Here is a 14,755-nt window from a genome sequence, read left to right as displayed (position 1 = left end):
CACCTGAGCAGTGCCACAGACTGATCGACTCCATGCCACGCCGCATTGCTGCAGTAATACAGGCCAAAGGAGGCCCAACTAAATACTGAGTGCTGTACATGCTCATACTTTTCATGTTCATACTTTTCAGTTGGCCAACATTTCTATAAATCCCTTGTTTTTATTGGTCTTCAGTAATATTCTAATTTTCTGATATGATGAATTTGAGATTTTCATTTGTTGTCATTTGTAATCATCAAAATTAAACAAAATAAACATTTGAAATATATGAGTTTGTATGTAATGTATAAATATAATATACAAGTTTCACTTTTTAAATGGAATTACTGAAATCAATCTACTTTTTCATGATATTCTAATTTTATGACCAGCACCTGTATCCAAATTAGCAAAAGAATGGATTCACCAGAAGAAAATTACAATCTTATCCACAGTCAAAACCTAAACCTGATCTGTGAAGTGACTTAAAGAGAGCTATGGAAAAAAACATGGCCTCAAAATCTGACAGTTGTGAAGCACTGATGAGTGTGGCTTGCTGATGGACTCTTTTCCAAGTAGACTAAAAGATGTTTCTAAAGCAGAATGTGATTCAACATTATTTTGTTTTTAGACTTCAGTTTATTGCATCTTTTTTTATTTTTATTTTTTATTTTCCTCCACATCCGATTTTAGTTTTTCATTGGATTCATACAGGGTTTATGTCATATTAAAGATGGGAAATGTTTTGAAATGATTTATTACGGTTTCATTTTTTTACATCACAAAAAACTAACATTTTAACAGCATGGGGGAGACATGTCTAGCTGTCTAACTTTTAACACGGCTATCAGTTTCACTGTTTTCTGTTTTTTTTAGCCAACAGAAATATGATATTCCTGCAGGAAATACCCCAGGTTGCACAGGAAGTCTTACAGCAAGCTAGTGCAAATAGCTCCTATTGCCACGATTTGCACTTCCATATAACTCTAAAAGTCATTTTAAATAACTGTGTAATGTGAAAGTTACGAATGTAAAAGTTTATGAAGTGGTAGCCTGAAGCACTAAAAATGTTTCAGACTGGAGTTCTAGAATTTTGGCCCTTCTTAGACTAGCCATTAGCTCATCAATGTGGTCAAAATTAAGCTTTGTTTCTCCAAACTGAGGTTGTTTAAAATCTTTAACAGATAAGATATTAATTGTTCATAACTTTTCCACAAAAGCCCACTTGAAAAGATCTGGATTACACTTTTAAGATACACATAAGGTTTTAAAAAACACTTACCCCAGATCAGACATATCTTCTTCATTGTCATCATCACTGCCACTCCAGTCATATTCTGTCTCATCTTATGATGGTGGAGAAGAGAAAAACAAACAAACAAAAAAAGAGAACATGTTTTTCTTCTTTTTTCCTTTGCAAACACACAGCATAAACATTGTATTTGACAGCTGAAATTTTCTGAAAAAGCTGAACTGAGTTGTTATGCTAGCTAAAATATCAAACTTGCTAGCTAAAAGCTACAAGCAGCAAAAGGTTAACTAGAAACTGAAAGTATCAAAATGCTAACTTACAGTTAAGTGTAACAATGAGCTACCTAAAAACTAAAAGTAACAATACTCTATTTAAAAAGTCAAACTGCAAAATGATAGTTAAAAATCTAAAAAGAACAAAAGGCTTGCTAAAAGTATCAAAAAATCTAGGAAAAAAATTTAAAGTAACAAAAGGCTGTCTGAAAGCTAAATGTAGCAAAAGACTTGCTAAATTCTAAAAGTAACAAAAGGTTACCCAGAAACTAAAAGCAGCATAAAAAGACATATAGAGCAAGTATAATGAAACAGAGTCCACAGGGAAGTGGTTTTGAAGGAACTGAAGAGATTTCTATATGAAAGTTAAATATTCTGAAAAGCACAAGTTAGAACAGACTAAGTCTTAAAAGCCATTTACCGAATGTGCTGAACATTTTGTATACAAATTACTAAAACTGCACAAAGTTTGCAGAAGTAATCAGATTGCAAATAATGTAGGTAAAAATGAAAACAAGAATCAGTGTTCAGTGTTTTACTACGTGTAGCGAGGTGGAGAACATTAGCTCAGGAGCTTTCTCGGTCCAGCAGGATTTAAAGCTAAAAGATTGTAGAAGCAGCCCAGTTCTACCTGAGACAGATTGAGGTACATCTGTCCTCTGAGTATGTCAAAGTGTGAGCAGAGAGAGTTACAGGACATTTCTTTTTGTCTCTGCAGAATGTTGATTCTTGAAGCGGTTAATGTAGTTCTTACTGGTGTCATTCTGTGTGTCGACCATCAGTCTTTCACTCAATAGGGAGCATTTAATGCAAGTCTGTCACTTTTATTTCCTATCATGCTGATAACCATGAATGTGACAGAATGAGCGTGAGATTATGTGTATATCTAAGAGTGCGCTATATATTACCCTTACTGTAGGGCTTTTCATACTTTTCTCTTCCAAGAAACCCTTGTGTGATTTTGGATTGTCATACTGCTAGTACAGATGTCTTTGGCACAAAATATTTTGCAGTATCTTCAGGTCTTTATGGTTGTCCCTTATAAACATTGTGTCTTGCAATCATCCATGCAGACATCCATGACTGAATGTATAAACTGCAACTGATCATGGTAGATCAAAAACTCATTGACTTTTGGAGTCAACCTAACTCGAGCTGGCTGGCTGCCGCAAACAGTCGACTTTAGCCAACACAAAGATGGCTGTAACTCAATCAGTTTAACAGATCTTGAGCTGAAATTTAGTGTGGTAGGTGAGAGTTACTCACAACACATACTTTGATAGTGACATCTTACAATATCGCTTGAGACAGATTATTTTTAAGGTTGGACCAAAATGGCAATAAATCTGTTATTTCTGAACATAGGATGATATAGTCTAAAACTCTGTCATGAAAGACAGCGGGTGATATGATTTCCTTCATGAAATGCAAGGCCTTTAATTTCACCCTCACCCTTCTCTCCTTTCTTCTTCTTGGTGCGATCGATGTGGTCCTTCAGCTGGATGCGGATCATCTTCTCATTGGGAAGGTCTCTAATGAACGGAGTTTGGAGGAGTTGTTCTGTGCTGGATCTCAGGGTATGGTTCTTCGCCAGTGTGCAATCTATGAATGTCTTGAACTTATCTGACCTGAAACCAGACATGTTCAGTGAGAAGGTGGATGGAAAGAAACTCATGCAGTGCTATGAAACTATTACCACACATACACACTCACCACTTTAACTTTGTCTTGAGTCTGGGAGGGGGATTGCGTGGAATGAGGAAGAGAGCTCTCATAGGGTGCATGTCTGACAGTGCTGAAAAGTTTGAGACAGGGGGGAATTTGGATAAATCTGTTCTCAGAATTTTGACAAATTATCGTAATGGTAATGTTTAAACAAACTTTTTCACATGTGTCAACACTGGTGTGTTCTCTTCTTAAAGTTTGCTATCTTTTTCAAAACTGACATCATATGTTGTTTTTCTAAGTTTATTTTCTTATTTATTTTTACATTTCTTCATTTAAACTTCAACATATGCCAAGTAAATGACAGACCTAAACCTGAGTCAAGTTCAGCTAAGACTGGACAATATGATGATAAATTAGGAGTTTTATCTTTTTTGCACTGAAATGAAAATAAATCCTGTCATCCCTAATGATCACAACCATGTGTGAATGCCTCTAAGAATAAGATGATAAATAAAAGACCAAACAACAGAAATCTGACAACCAATTTGTTTTCTGTCTGTCTGTTTGTTATCGTTATTAATGTCCTGCAAATGCCTGGATTGAAAATGATCGGACTCCTGATTACAATAGTGTACCATAGCAGCCCAAATGTGGAACAGAGATGTAGCATATTGACTGAGTGCTTACGTGGCGCCCCTTCAGCCATCTCTATCGCTGTAATTCCCAGTGACCATACATCACTCTGTAATGAAGGAAGAATAAATTCTCAGAAGGAGGGGTTCAAAAAACTGAGGAATACACATCTTAAAACAAATGTTAGAGACGAAATATGACCTTGCAGTCATATGTGGCTTGAGGGTTTTCCTCGCAGGCGATAACTTCTGGCGCCATCCAATACGGTGTCCCGATAAACGTGTTCCTCCTTCCTACTGTTTTGTCCATCTGGGCCGAAACCCCAAAGTCCACTACAGCACAAACAGACACACAAACAAAACCACTGCACTTTACTCAATTATTTAGGAAATTATAAATTATATTGAACTAGAAAATTATCACTGCAAAAATGTAGCATGAATGCTGAGTGCCGAATTAATTTTCTGAGACACAAACTAAGCAGAACACAAAATAAAAGCAGCACACTAGCTAACAACTAATAATACTTAGCCAATATTATCAAGACTAGTGTTAAAGCTAAAATAAGAAAAACAAATGCTAGAATTAGCAAAACAGTTTTGTAGAAAAAAAGCATATATTAATATGAGCAAAACCTGAAGGTAAGGTAGCTCAACAGATGCTAAAGCTAAATGGTAACTAAAAAATACCAAAAAAGTCGCTAAAAATTAAATCAAGCAGCAGATTAGGCTAAATGAGCAAAACAGATGTGAAAGTTAAAATTAGAAAAACAGATCCTAGAGTTAGCAAAATATTAGCTACATTTAGAAAAACTGTAGTTAAAAGCTAAACAGAAGAGAATGGTAGCTACAAGTTGTAAGTGTCAGAATTGTAAAACTAATACTAGTTAAAAACTAGTTAAGAGTAGAATAGAAGACAAAAGTAGAGCAAGTATGATGAAGCAGATTTCAGAGAAACATGGTTTTGAGGGAGTTGAAAAGTTCCTTAATGTATTTGTATGGGAAATTTTATTTTAAATAAAAGGTAAATATTTGAGAAGCATAAAACTTACAAAACTCAAAGGTCATATCTATCTATCTATTCTTGATCAAACTGAAGGTTTTGATATAAGAATAGTTAAAATAGCATGCAGTATGCAGAAGTAGTTTGTCTGCAAAAAAACATACAGAAATAACTATAAACAGGAAACCTGCAAACACACACAAACACTAAAATCTTCTTCTTTATTGGGCTTTAAAGAGGATGTAGAGAGTTCCTGTGGGCAGAGTTACAAAGGGAGAGGTAGGCTGGTTTTCAGCATAAAAGAGAAGAGTAAAGCCACACAGCATCATCAATGTGAATCCTTAAGCTCAGTGAAACTGTACACCTCCTACTGATCCCCCAATCCTGAAGTTATTTTGTTAAGTGGGGGTTAGACGGCAGCCTGACCTAATTTGACATCAGCGTTCTCAGTCAGCAGGACATTCTGTCCCTTGATGTCTCTGTGGATGACCTTGTGTTGATGGAGATGAGCCAAACCCTGCAGACAGATACAGAGATAAGGTGTGAAGGAAGCAGCGAAGAGCCAAATTCTGATTATAAAAAAAGAGAAGCAGTCCTTGAGCTGGACCAGCTGCTCCAGTCCTGGACAATTCACCTGCCTGTGACTGAATTGAAATATGCTTTACATTATTGCAGCAAAAGAAGTAATATCAGAAAGAAATCTGAAAACAACAACAACAACAACAACAAGCTTTTACAATTCAGTAATTAGCATTTTAACTGCAATAAAAGTTCAAAGAAATTGAGTAATGAGATATACAGTTTGAGGCAGAGATGACAGGAAGCGACTAAATTAGGGATAACTATAAACAGGACAGTGGGTGGGAAAAACATGAATGGACTTAAGTCAGCGATGCCGCCGCTGCACAAAACCAACTAGATGTAGAGATAATGTGCTAAAAAATAATTATTCTAAAATTTAGAATAAGAAAAACCTTATCTGGAAGCTAAAATCAGCAAAAGCCTAACTAAAAACTTGAATCAGCAAAACTGTTACTAAAAGGTTAAATTAGCAAAAGTATTTCTAAAAACTAAAATGTAGAAAAAAATGGAGCTAAAAGTTGCAATCAGAAAAAACTAGCTAAAAGATAAAAGTAGGAAAACTGTTGAAAACTGTTGCTTAAAGCTAAATTCAGCAAAACCATTGCTAAAAACAAAAATTAGCTAAATTGTTGCTAAAAGCTAAAGCTAACCAAACATCTGCTAAAAGCTAAAGCTAACAAAATCATATCTAAAAACAAAATTAGCAAAATAATTGCTAAAAGCTAAAACTGGCAAACCCATAGTTAAAGGTGTAGTTAAAAGATAAAATGACCAAAACCTTTGTTAACAAATGAGCAAGACAGTAGCTAAAGTCTAAAAATTAACAACACCTTAACTAAAAGCTAGAATCAGCTAAGTTTTACAATAATACAACCATAGTTGAAAACATGCAGCAAAACTGTAGCTAAAAGCTAAAATTAGCTAAAACCTAGCTAACAGCTAAAATGAGCAAAACTATATCTAACAGCAGAAATTTGCAAACCCATAACTAAAAACTACAATTCGAAAACACTGGCTAAAAACCAAATGTAGCAAAACTGCAGCTAAAAGTAACAAACCCATAGCTAAAAGCTGCAATTAGCAAACAAAAAATGCTAAAAGCTAAAATTGGCAAGACAGTAGAACACAAAAATTGAGCAAATGTGTTAAAGAGAGAACAATGTTATTGAAAGAATTGAAGATATGTCAATGTATGTCTATAAAAAAATTGTAATTAAAGTTAAAAAGTATAAAAGTTACATATACTATGAGGAAGTAGTTTGCCTACACCTCCCCCCCCCCAAAAAAAAAAAAAAAAATAAAAAAAAAAAAAAAAAAAATTAAAAAAAATAAAATAAAAACTGAAAACCTATAAACAGGAAAACAATACTGTTACAAGCTTGATTAAGATTATTTTTAAAAAGGAACCTGTGTTGTTTTTGTGACTTAAAGTCATTTAAAAGAGGCAGAAGCATTTGTTTTGGTCTATTAGTTTTAGCACTTACCTTGATAATCTCTTTGCAGATGTAAGCTATCCACTCCTCCTTAAGAGTGTTGCCCTTGGTGTTTTTGATCAGGTCTGTCACTGAGCCAGCTCCACAAAACTCCATGACCAGCTGCGTGCAAAACACATAAAATGATCTCTTTTTGGTGTTTGTTTCACAAAAAAGAAGCAGGTTTCTCTAGAACTGTTCATGAGGAGCCAGATAATCTTGTAAAACAACTTCAAGTGATTAAGTCTAACAGTTGAACTTGTTTATTTATAGGCACTCATTTTTCCACTTTCAATAACTTAACAGTTCTCTTCTTTAATACAACAGGACTTAAAATCATTTCAGAGATTAAATTGTGCCCATATTATTAGAAAGATACTAAAGCACTGGTACTTGTTTGCAATAACATAAAATAAAGGTCTAGTATTCCCTGAAGTAATGCATATCACCTGATGCCTTTAATGTCAGAAATTTAAACTAAGATCATCTTCTGTTGAGAAATGATTGACTTGTTTCAATTTTGGTCAAACCTTAAAAATAATGTTGTGCACAATCTCATAAAATATTTGGTCATGCTTAGAGTTTGTGTTGTTAATGACTCTCAGCTACTATAATTCATTTTAGCTCAAAATCTGTATAACTGACTGAGGTATTGCCAGTTTTGTGTTGGCTAATTTTACTTAGGTGTGGTGGCCATCTTAAATTGTATTGTCACCAAAAGTTAATCAATTATAGATTTACATTTAATAGTTACTTTCAGAGAGTTCTATCAAAATCTGTTCAGTGGTTCATGAGATATTTTGCTTAAAGACAAACAGGGTTGACTCTAGCAATTATTGGTAAAGTTTAAATGATTATTTTTTTGAAAAATGTTTTGCAAATGACTCTCTGCTTCAAGCCCAACATTTTAGCTCAATATCTATAAAACTGGACTATAATTTTTTGTGTGTGTTTGGTCATTTGAATGTGGCAGCCATCTTGAATTGGATTGAATCCTATCTTTCTTTTTCTTATCTCAGCTTTGTATCCATCCACAGAGACAGGTGGACATAAGTTCAGCTGGTCAGTTCTGGCTCTGCTTTAAGCCCACCCCCTGTCCCCTCCATCAATCCTTTTAGATTAAAGGGAATTTGGCAGTTGGCGAGCAGCAGCTACACTCCTTTCATCCCAACTGCAAGTGTGTACACAAACACAAAAGAAGTATGCTCCTACAGTACATGTATAAATAGAAGAGGATACATGTAGAAACCACAGCTATGAGCTCTAAAGGAGAAAGAAAATCCGAAATGCGAGCTGTTCAGTCAGGGAGAAATCTGCAGGCAGTAGATTTGGTGTGTGTGAATGCATTAGTGTGTGTCCTCCAATTGTAGTAAGATAAATGCAAAAAGATGAGTGTGAGGAGAGTTCCTTTAGATCACATTAATGCATGATTTATTGCAGCAGCAGCCAAACATAAGCTGGTCCACATCCTTTGTATCTTTCTCTGGAGCATTTTATTTGTATAGTTCCCCAGTGGATGCAAACCTACAGCTACTGTGTGGATCTATTCACAATACTGTTGCTTTTTTAGTCTAATAATATAACACCGACAGACTGAAAATCACTTATATATGTTCTGCTCTGTCGTTTTCAAAGACAGCGCATGTCCCTTGTAAACAACAACAAATAAAAATTTTAAGGCTTAGCATTCCTTAAAGAAAATCACATCGCTCACCACTTTTTAAACTAAGACCATAAAAATGGAGAATTCCAGCTGTTTTGGTCAAACCTTGTAAATGACATTGTGCACAATGTCATGCAATATTGAGAAATCTTGCGCGATCCATTAGAAGTCAGGGTATTTGATTTGGTTACAGTCTAGAATACGGGTGTCACTAAACGTTAATCAGTTGTAGAAGTACACCCAGTGATTGATTACTTTCAGAAAATGTCATTAAAGGCAGTCTGCTTTTTCACAAGATATTTTGCTCACAGACAGGTAGTTGAAAGTAAAAGTTAATGACAAAGTTTTAAAAACAGATCTTTTGCAATCAGTTAGTGCTTGGAGTATGTGTTGATTATGACCCTCAGCTACTACCACACTAAATTCAAGGTTGATACCAGTAAAATTGGCTGATAGGCATTTCTTTGCGTAATAAGGTTGCTCATCTGTGGCAACCATCTTAAATAAGCTTGACTCCAAAAGGTAATTAGCTGTAAATGTACATCCACTAATACATTTCTGAGTTTTATTAAATTAATTCACTCTTTCACAAGATATTTTGCCAACATTACAAAAAAATGTAAACAAACACACAGAAATGATCTCATACCCAAAGCTGGTCATCTACACCAGGACGGGTTTTCTTGATGAACACTCCGAAGTAGGTGGCGATGTTCTTGTGGTTACTGAACTTCTTGAGCATGCTGATTTCTGATTTGATCTCATCTTGCTCATTCTGGCAAGTAAAAAGCAGAAACATCAACAGGCTTTATATCAGGATTTTTATTACTGAACAAAAGAAGCAATCAGTTTCAATGTGAATTTGCTTAGAAATCAGTTTAATGTTGCAGAGCAAACAGCTGGGTTCCAAATCCACAGTAAAAGCCTACTTCTGTTTTCAGAGGCTTTCTGCCACACAGCTGGGTGCAGCGGTTTGAAATAAATTGTTATAGAGGCTGTTAAATACTTTTAATGTTTAGTAAAATGCCAGAGAAATGAACCATGATTTCAAGTTAGTAAGTTTCATTTCAGTTACTTACAGTTGTGGCTCCTTACCTTCACATTGGTGTTTTCCATTAATATTCTTTAGTAGCTAATAGTTATTTAAGCAGATTTATTCATACAACTTCATCATAGATGTGCTATTTTACCCATTCATATAACGAAAAGTTTCAGCTTATACGGAAGACGGGTGTTATAATTTTTGTTTGTGTCATGCACCTCCTAGTTTTTTCTTGGCGCAGACCGCGCCCGCCACACTCCATTCAAAATGGATGATTTCACTACTCTAGTGAAGCTGGTTTGCCTGTATCAGCATTTATATGATCCCTCTACGAGAGATCACAAAGATAATCAAACGGCTAAAAACACATGGCAGGAGATTACTGCTACAGTCGACAAAAAAGAATGTTTATAGACCACAGAGGGAAGAAATATTAGCCTTATGATGGGCGAATCACAACTAATAATACAGTACAGTTAACTATCATTTTGTACTCAACATTTCTTTCAAAGCAAATAAATCAAAGAAAGTCAAACTGAATGCTTTAAGTTTAAACATCCTCTCTGTATCACAGCCATAAACACAACAGGTCTTCCTCCTGAATACGTGCAGCCATATTTGATGTGACAACCATCTGCTCAGTCTGCTCTTTTTATTTTACCGCATTTCCACCGGTCATGCAGTGTACTGCCCCCTGTCTTTTCGGAGAATACTGCACCAATGTAAGCGTCAAGTATAAACGCCTACACCACTCACTCGGTTCCGTATGCCATGTGCGGAGCCCTGCGCGACACTACAAAGCGCGACTATAACTGAGCCTTAACATTTATACTTTTCAAAATATTTACTTTATTTACAAATATTTTCCCAATAAAAATACATTGAGATATCTTTAATTCCTTTAGAAAACGCTGTTCTCTTTTGGAATTTGCATATTGCGCTTATCATCCAGGACAAGGTAAAACCAAAAAAAGTTAAAAAAAAACAAAAAAAAAACAACAAAAAAAACCCCACAAGAACTTCTATTCTGTAGCTAAAGATGTTATGCTTCTCATCCGAGGAACTTTTTCAATTCTAAAAGCAGAGAGTGAGGAGTTCCAGCTTTTACCCTCCTGAAGCCCTCAAAAGAGAGAGAGACAAAAAGAGGTAGAGAGGGTGAGTCTCTGTCTCACGTGGAGCAGTTCAAGTATCTGGGAGTCTTGTTTATGAGTAATGGTAGGATGGAGTGGGAGATGTATTGACAGATTGGTGCCTCGTCCGCAGTAATGAGGGTGTTGCTTCAATCGGTCGTGGTGAAGAAAGAGCTCAGTGTAGAGACGCTGCTCCTTCTCATCAAAAGAAGTCATTTGAGGTGGTTCGGGCATCTGATTAGGATGTCTACTGGATGCCTCTCTATGGAGGTTATCTGGGCATGTCCGACTTGGAAGAGACCTTGGGGCAGACCCAGAACTTGCTGGAGGAATTATGTATCTTCTCTGGCCTGGGAACTACCGGTCGAGGTAGATGGACACCTACTGTCTTCCTGTTAAAAAGGAGTTGTTTTTTTCCACTGTCACCTATGTGCTGCTAATGATGGGAGACTGCAACAAATGGAAGATTCAATGCAATCTGGTGGCTTCCTTAGATAGTTAACTTTTACTAATTGACTCTTTACATTGTATGAGAATGTTTTTGTACAGAGATGCCTTGAGATGACTTTTGTGGTGACTTGGCGCTATATAAATAAACTGAACTGAATTGAATAGAGGATTTAGCTATAGTTAGCTTTCTGCTACATTTTGCCTTTAGCTAGTATTTTTCTTCTTTTAACTAGGAATTTGCTACTTTTGACTTCAGCGAGTGCTTTGCTTCTTTGAGGATTAAGCTAGTGTTTTACTGCTTTTAGCTAGCATTTTGTTTCTTCAAGAACTCAGTTTCACCTTCTTCAGCATATCTTAGCAGTCATTCAGCACTTAGCATGGCATGTTTTCAGAAATTGTCATTTCTTTGGTCTTATTACAAATGTTTTGCTGTATTAGTCTGTGTTTGTTTTTTGTTTTTTTCATGTATGTTGCATCCTATAATTGTTTATTCAGGCTTCCATTGATGGTATCCATTCTTAAGAGCGTGTGATTGTTGATTCCTGCAGTGATTTCTTGTTTTGTTGACAGTGCAGGGTGTGAGGGTCTTTAAATATTGCTGAGACACACACCCCAAATCTCCTGGCTTGACACACCTGAGACCACACTGTTGTCCCGATACCTCCAGCTAATATTACCATGGCAATAGACCTGTCCTCGCATTCTCTCTTCCACATCATACACGCACACACACACCAGCACTGACTCATCATTCTTAATTAGATGACATGGTTGGCTATGGTTTAATTGCTTCAGATGATATGTCTGTGTGTGTTCCAGGGTATGTCTTACCTCAGTCACATCCATGATCTTGATGGCTGCCAACTGCCCTGTCTTAATATGGCGACCCTGGAAGAAAGGAGTGAGACAGAAGAAAAAAAAAAGAAAGAGCAGAAAGGAAGGCAGAAGCGAGGAGACACATTAGTGAACATCTAAAAGTTTTAAAACACAACCAGCACATTTGCACATCTTCACTTTTGGGCATTGTAATGGCAGAAATTATTATAGGGTAACACCTGCTGTTGATAAATCCTGATTATGTTATGACTTCTTTTCCAAGTGCCATGGGTTCTCACAGAATGAACTTGTTTATAGGAGCGATGTTGAATTTTCTTCTCATGGGAACCAGACTGCCTTGCTTTTCCCCAACTCCTCCTTCTGGTCCAGCATTTCAATATATTTAATAAAAGCTCCTGTGTTGACTTGAGGGGCAGAGCTTTGATTCGGAGCTTCCTCATTCAGACCTGGGACTCTGATGTTAATTCTTAATTGTCTTTAATGCTCTCTATGTTTTGTGCACAACATATAAATAAACCTGTTTGAGTGATTTCATCTAACAGTGCCTGGAAGTTATTTTGCTGCCACAACAGCATCAAGTTGTTTAACCCTCTCAGGCTCCAATTAAGTTTTGGTAACAGGAAAAATCAGATATGTTGTTGCAACGCCTGCCTTGAGAGGGTTAAGAAAGAAAAACAGAAATCTTAAACCTGAGAAGCTCAAATTCATCTTCAGAAAATTATTGAAATATAATTTTTTTAACATAAAATTTATATAAATTATAACTTCATTTTTTAGATATTTATTGTTTCTTTTTTAGCCATTTGGTAAAAATTCAACAGTTTAATCTTCTTCCCTAACATTAAATCTAAATGGATTTACTTTGCTGCATTTGATTTCTCTAAAATGTCCACACATCTTTATTTGAATCCCTAACCTGCTTTGAACTCATTTAAGCAGGTCACCAACCACAAAGAGGCCGTTAGGAGGCAAATGTTCTGTAATCTTGTTTAAGACTTAACATACATGAGAACAAACAAACAAATTAAACCTAGTCTAAAAGATCTCAGGAGATAGAAAAGAGAAAAGAGTAACACTGATCCACAGAGCGGACAGTTGTGTAAGACAATGCTAAGCCCTTCAGGAATCAAGTGGCGAGAAACCAACAGACTGGAAGGTGAGGGGCAAAATGGAAAACCCAAGAGGTTTATTTGCAACAGAGCATCTGTGGCTGTGATTAACTAGTGAGTTAATCTCAGAGAGATGCTGAAACCTCTATTGGATTCAGCCTGTCTGGATTCAGATGATCAGCATGTTAAACCTGATCAGAACAGTTTATGACCAATGACAAAAGAACCAAATCCATACCAACAAACTCTAGGATGTCTCACATGAAGAACTACAATTATAATTTTTTTCTGGAAGAATAAAAAATAAGTTTGCATCATTGTTCTGAGTTTAAAATACCTTCTACAGACATGCTACCACCATTAAACATGCCAGGAATGCCAGGAACGCTAAGGGAAGAACAGATCATTTATTGGCAAAAGTCGGTGGCATTCCAATTACTGGAATGACTTTAGCTAAAGCAAACTCAGAATCTTGCTATTAGTTATTATTGCATCTTTATTGCCTGCCATTTAGTGGAAGACAGCAAGGATGTCCGTGTGCCTTTGTTTGTGTGTTAGCAAAATATTCCATAAACCACTGGACAAATTTTAATGAAACTCTCAGAAATTGACCACTGGATATACATCTACAACTGATTTTGAAGGTAATTATTGGATGTACATCTTAAACAAATTGCCATTTGGAATCCACACGATTCAGGATGGTCACCACAGCTCAACAATCTTAACCAACATAAAAATACCTAAAACTTAGTCAGTTTTACAGATATTAAGCTACAATGTGGTGTGGTAGTGTCTGGGAGTCCTCTCTAACACATACTCTGAGCATTACCAGATAATGCATGATCTTTGTTTTAAACTTGTATTATCTGTTGAAGTTAATGCAATTCAAATAGGACACCACAGCTAACTGAGCTGACCTGAGCAAACACAAAAATGTCACACTGGGGTATTTGAGAATCAATCCCAACACACATTTTTAGCACCAACAGATCTCGCTAGATCTTAAGATATCATATAAGTGAGCACATAATGTATTTTCAAGGTTAAAAAAGGCAGCCATAACTATTCCTTCATAGAATGCTAATTTCATTACGGTATGCTATTATTGACTGTATGACCTTTAGTCAACAACAACAACAAAAATACAATTAAACATTATCTTTCATTAACTGACAAGATATTTGGGCTTATGAGTTGATTTTTAAATTGAACACTGTTAAAGAATTATTTTATGGGTTCAATAAAATGACACAAGTGATCGTTAATATTTTATTTTATTTACTTTTAAAAGGTTTCACAAATTGCTTCAAATTATTGGAGGTAATTATTTCTTATTGCCCCTTGCTGAGAGATAAATCATTTTGTTTTTGCCCATGTCTGAGTGTGTCTGTCTGTCAGTCTGTTACCCAATTATTTCATGAACACCTGGACAAATTTGAATAAAACTAGAAAAAAGTAATTACTGAATGTACATCTACAACCAGGGGTGGAAATTAAAAATTTTGATCACCAGCCATAGTGGCTGGTGGACAAAATTTTTTACCAGCCACTCAAATATTTTCCCAGCCACTATTTTTTGTTGTGACAAAAAGTTATTTCATATGATGATGATGATCGACGCGGGTGGAAGCAGTTGTGGTGCCCTACAAGCTGAATACTCT

General features: G+C 35.8%; 1 protein-coding gene across 10 annotated transcripts in view; it reads right to left on the bottom strand.

Annotated features, from left to right (window-relative positions):
- Positions 1 to 14,755, bottom strand: part of tnika (TRAF2 and NCK interacting kinase a) — a 101,066-nt gene that overhangs the window by 29,699 nt on the left and 56,612 nt on the right. For all 10 annotated transcript variants that reach the window (XM_037977654.1, XM_037977656.1, XM_037977657.1 and 7 more), the window contains exons 3-11: positions 11,977 to 12,033; positions 9,173 to 9,298; positions 6,873 to 6,983; positions 5,233 to 5,323; positions 4,006 to 4,136; positions 3,859 to 3,913; positions 3,217 to 3,298; positions 2,956 to 3,131; positions 1,262 to 1,325 (exon numbers count right to left, since the gene is read on the bottom strand). In XM_037977654.1, coding sequence (XP_037833582.1) covers positions 1,262 to 1,325; positions 2,956 to 3,131; positions 3,217 to 3,298; positions 3,859 to 3,913; positions 4,006 to 4,136; positions 5,233 to 5,323; positions 6,873 to 6,983; positions 9,173 to 9,298; positions 11,977 to 12,033 — 893 coding nt within the window. The remainder of the gene's footprint in view (positions 1 to 1,261; positions 1,326 to 2,955; positions 3,132 to 3,216; positions 3,299 to 3,858; positions 3,914 to 4,005; positions 4,137 to 5,232; positions 5,324 to 6,872; positions 6,984 to 9,172; positions 9,299 to 11,976; positions 12,034 to 14,755) is intronic.

Source organism: Kryptolebias marmoratus, linkage group LG10 (genome assembly GCF_001649575.2).
Source record: "Kryptolebias marmoratus isolate JLee-2015 linkage group LG10, ASM164957v2, whole genome shotgun sequence".
NCBI lineage: Eukaryota > Metazoa > Chordata > Actinopteri > Cyprinodontiformes > Rivulidae > Kryptolebias > Kryptolebias marmoratus.
This window is presented reverse-complemented; position numbering and strand designations above follow the sequence as displayed.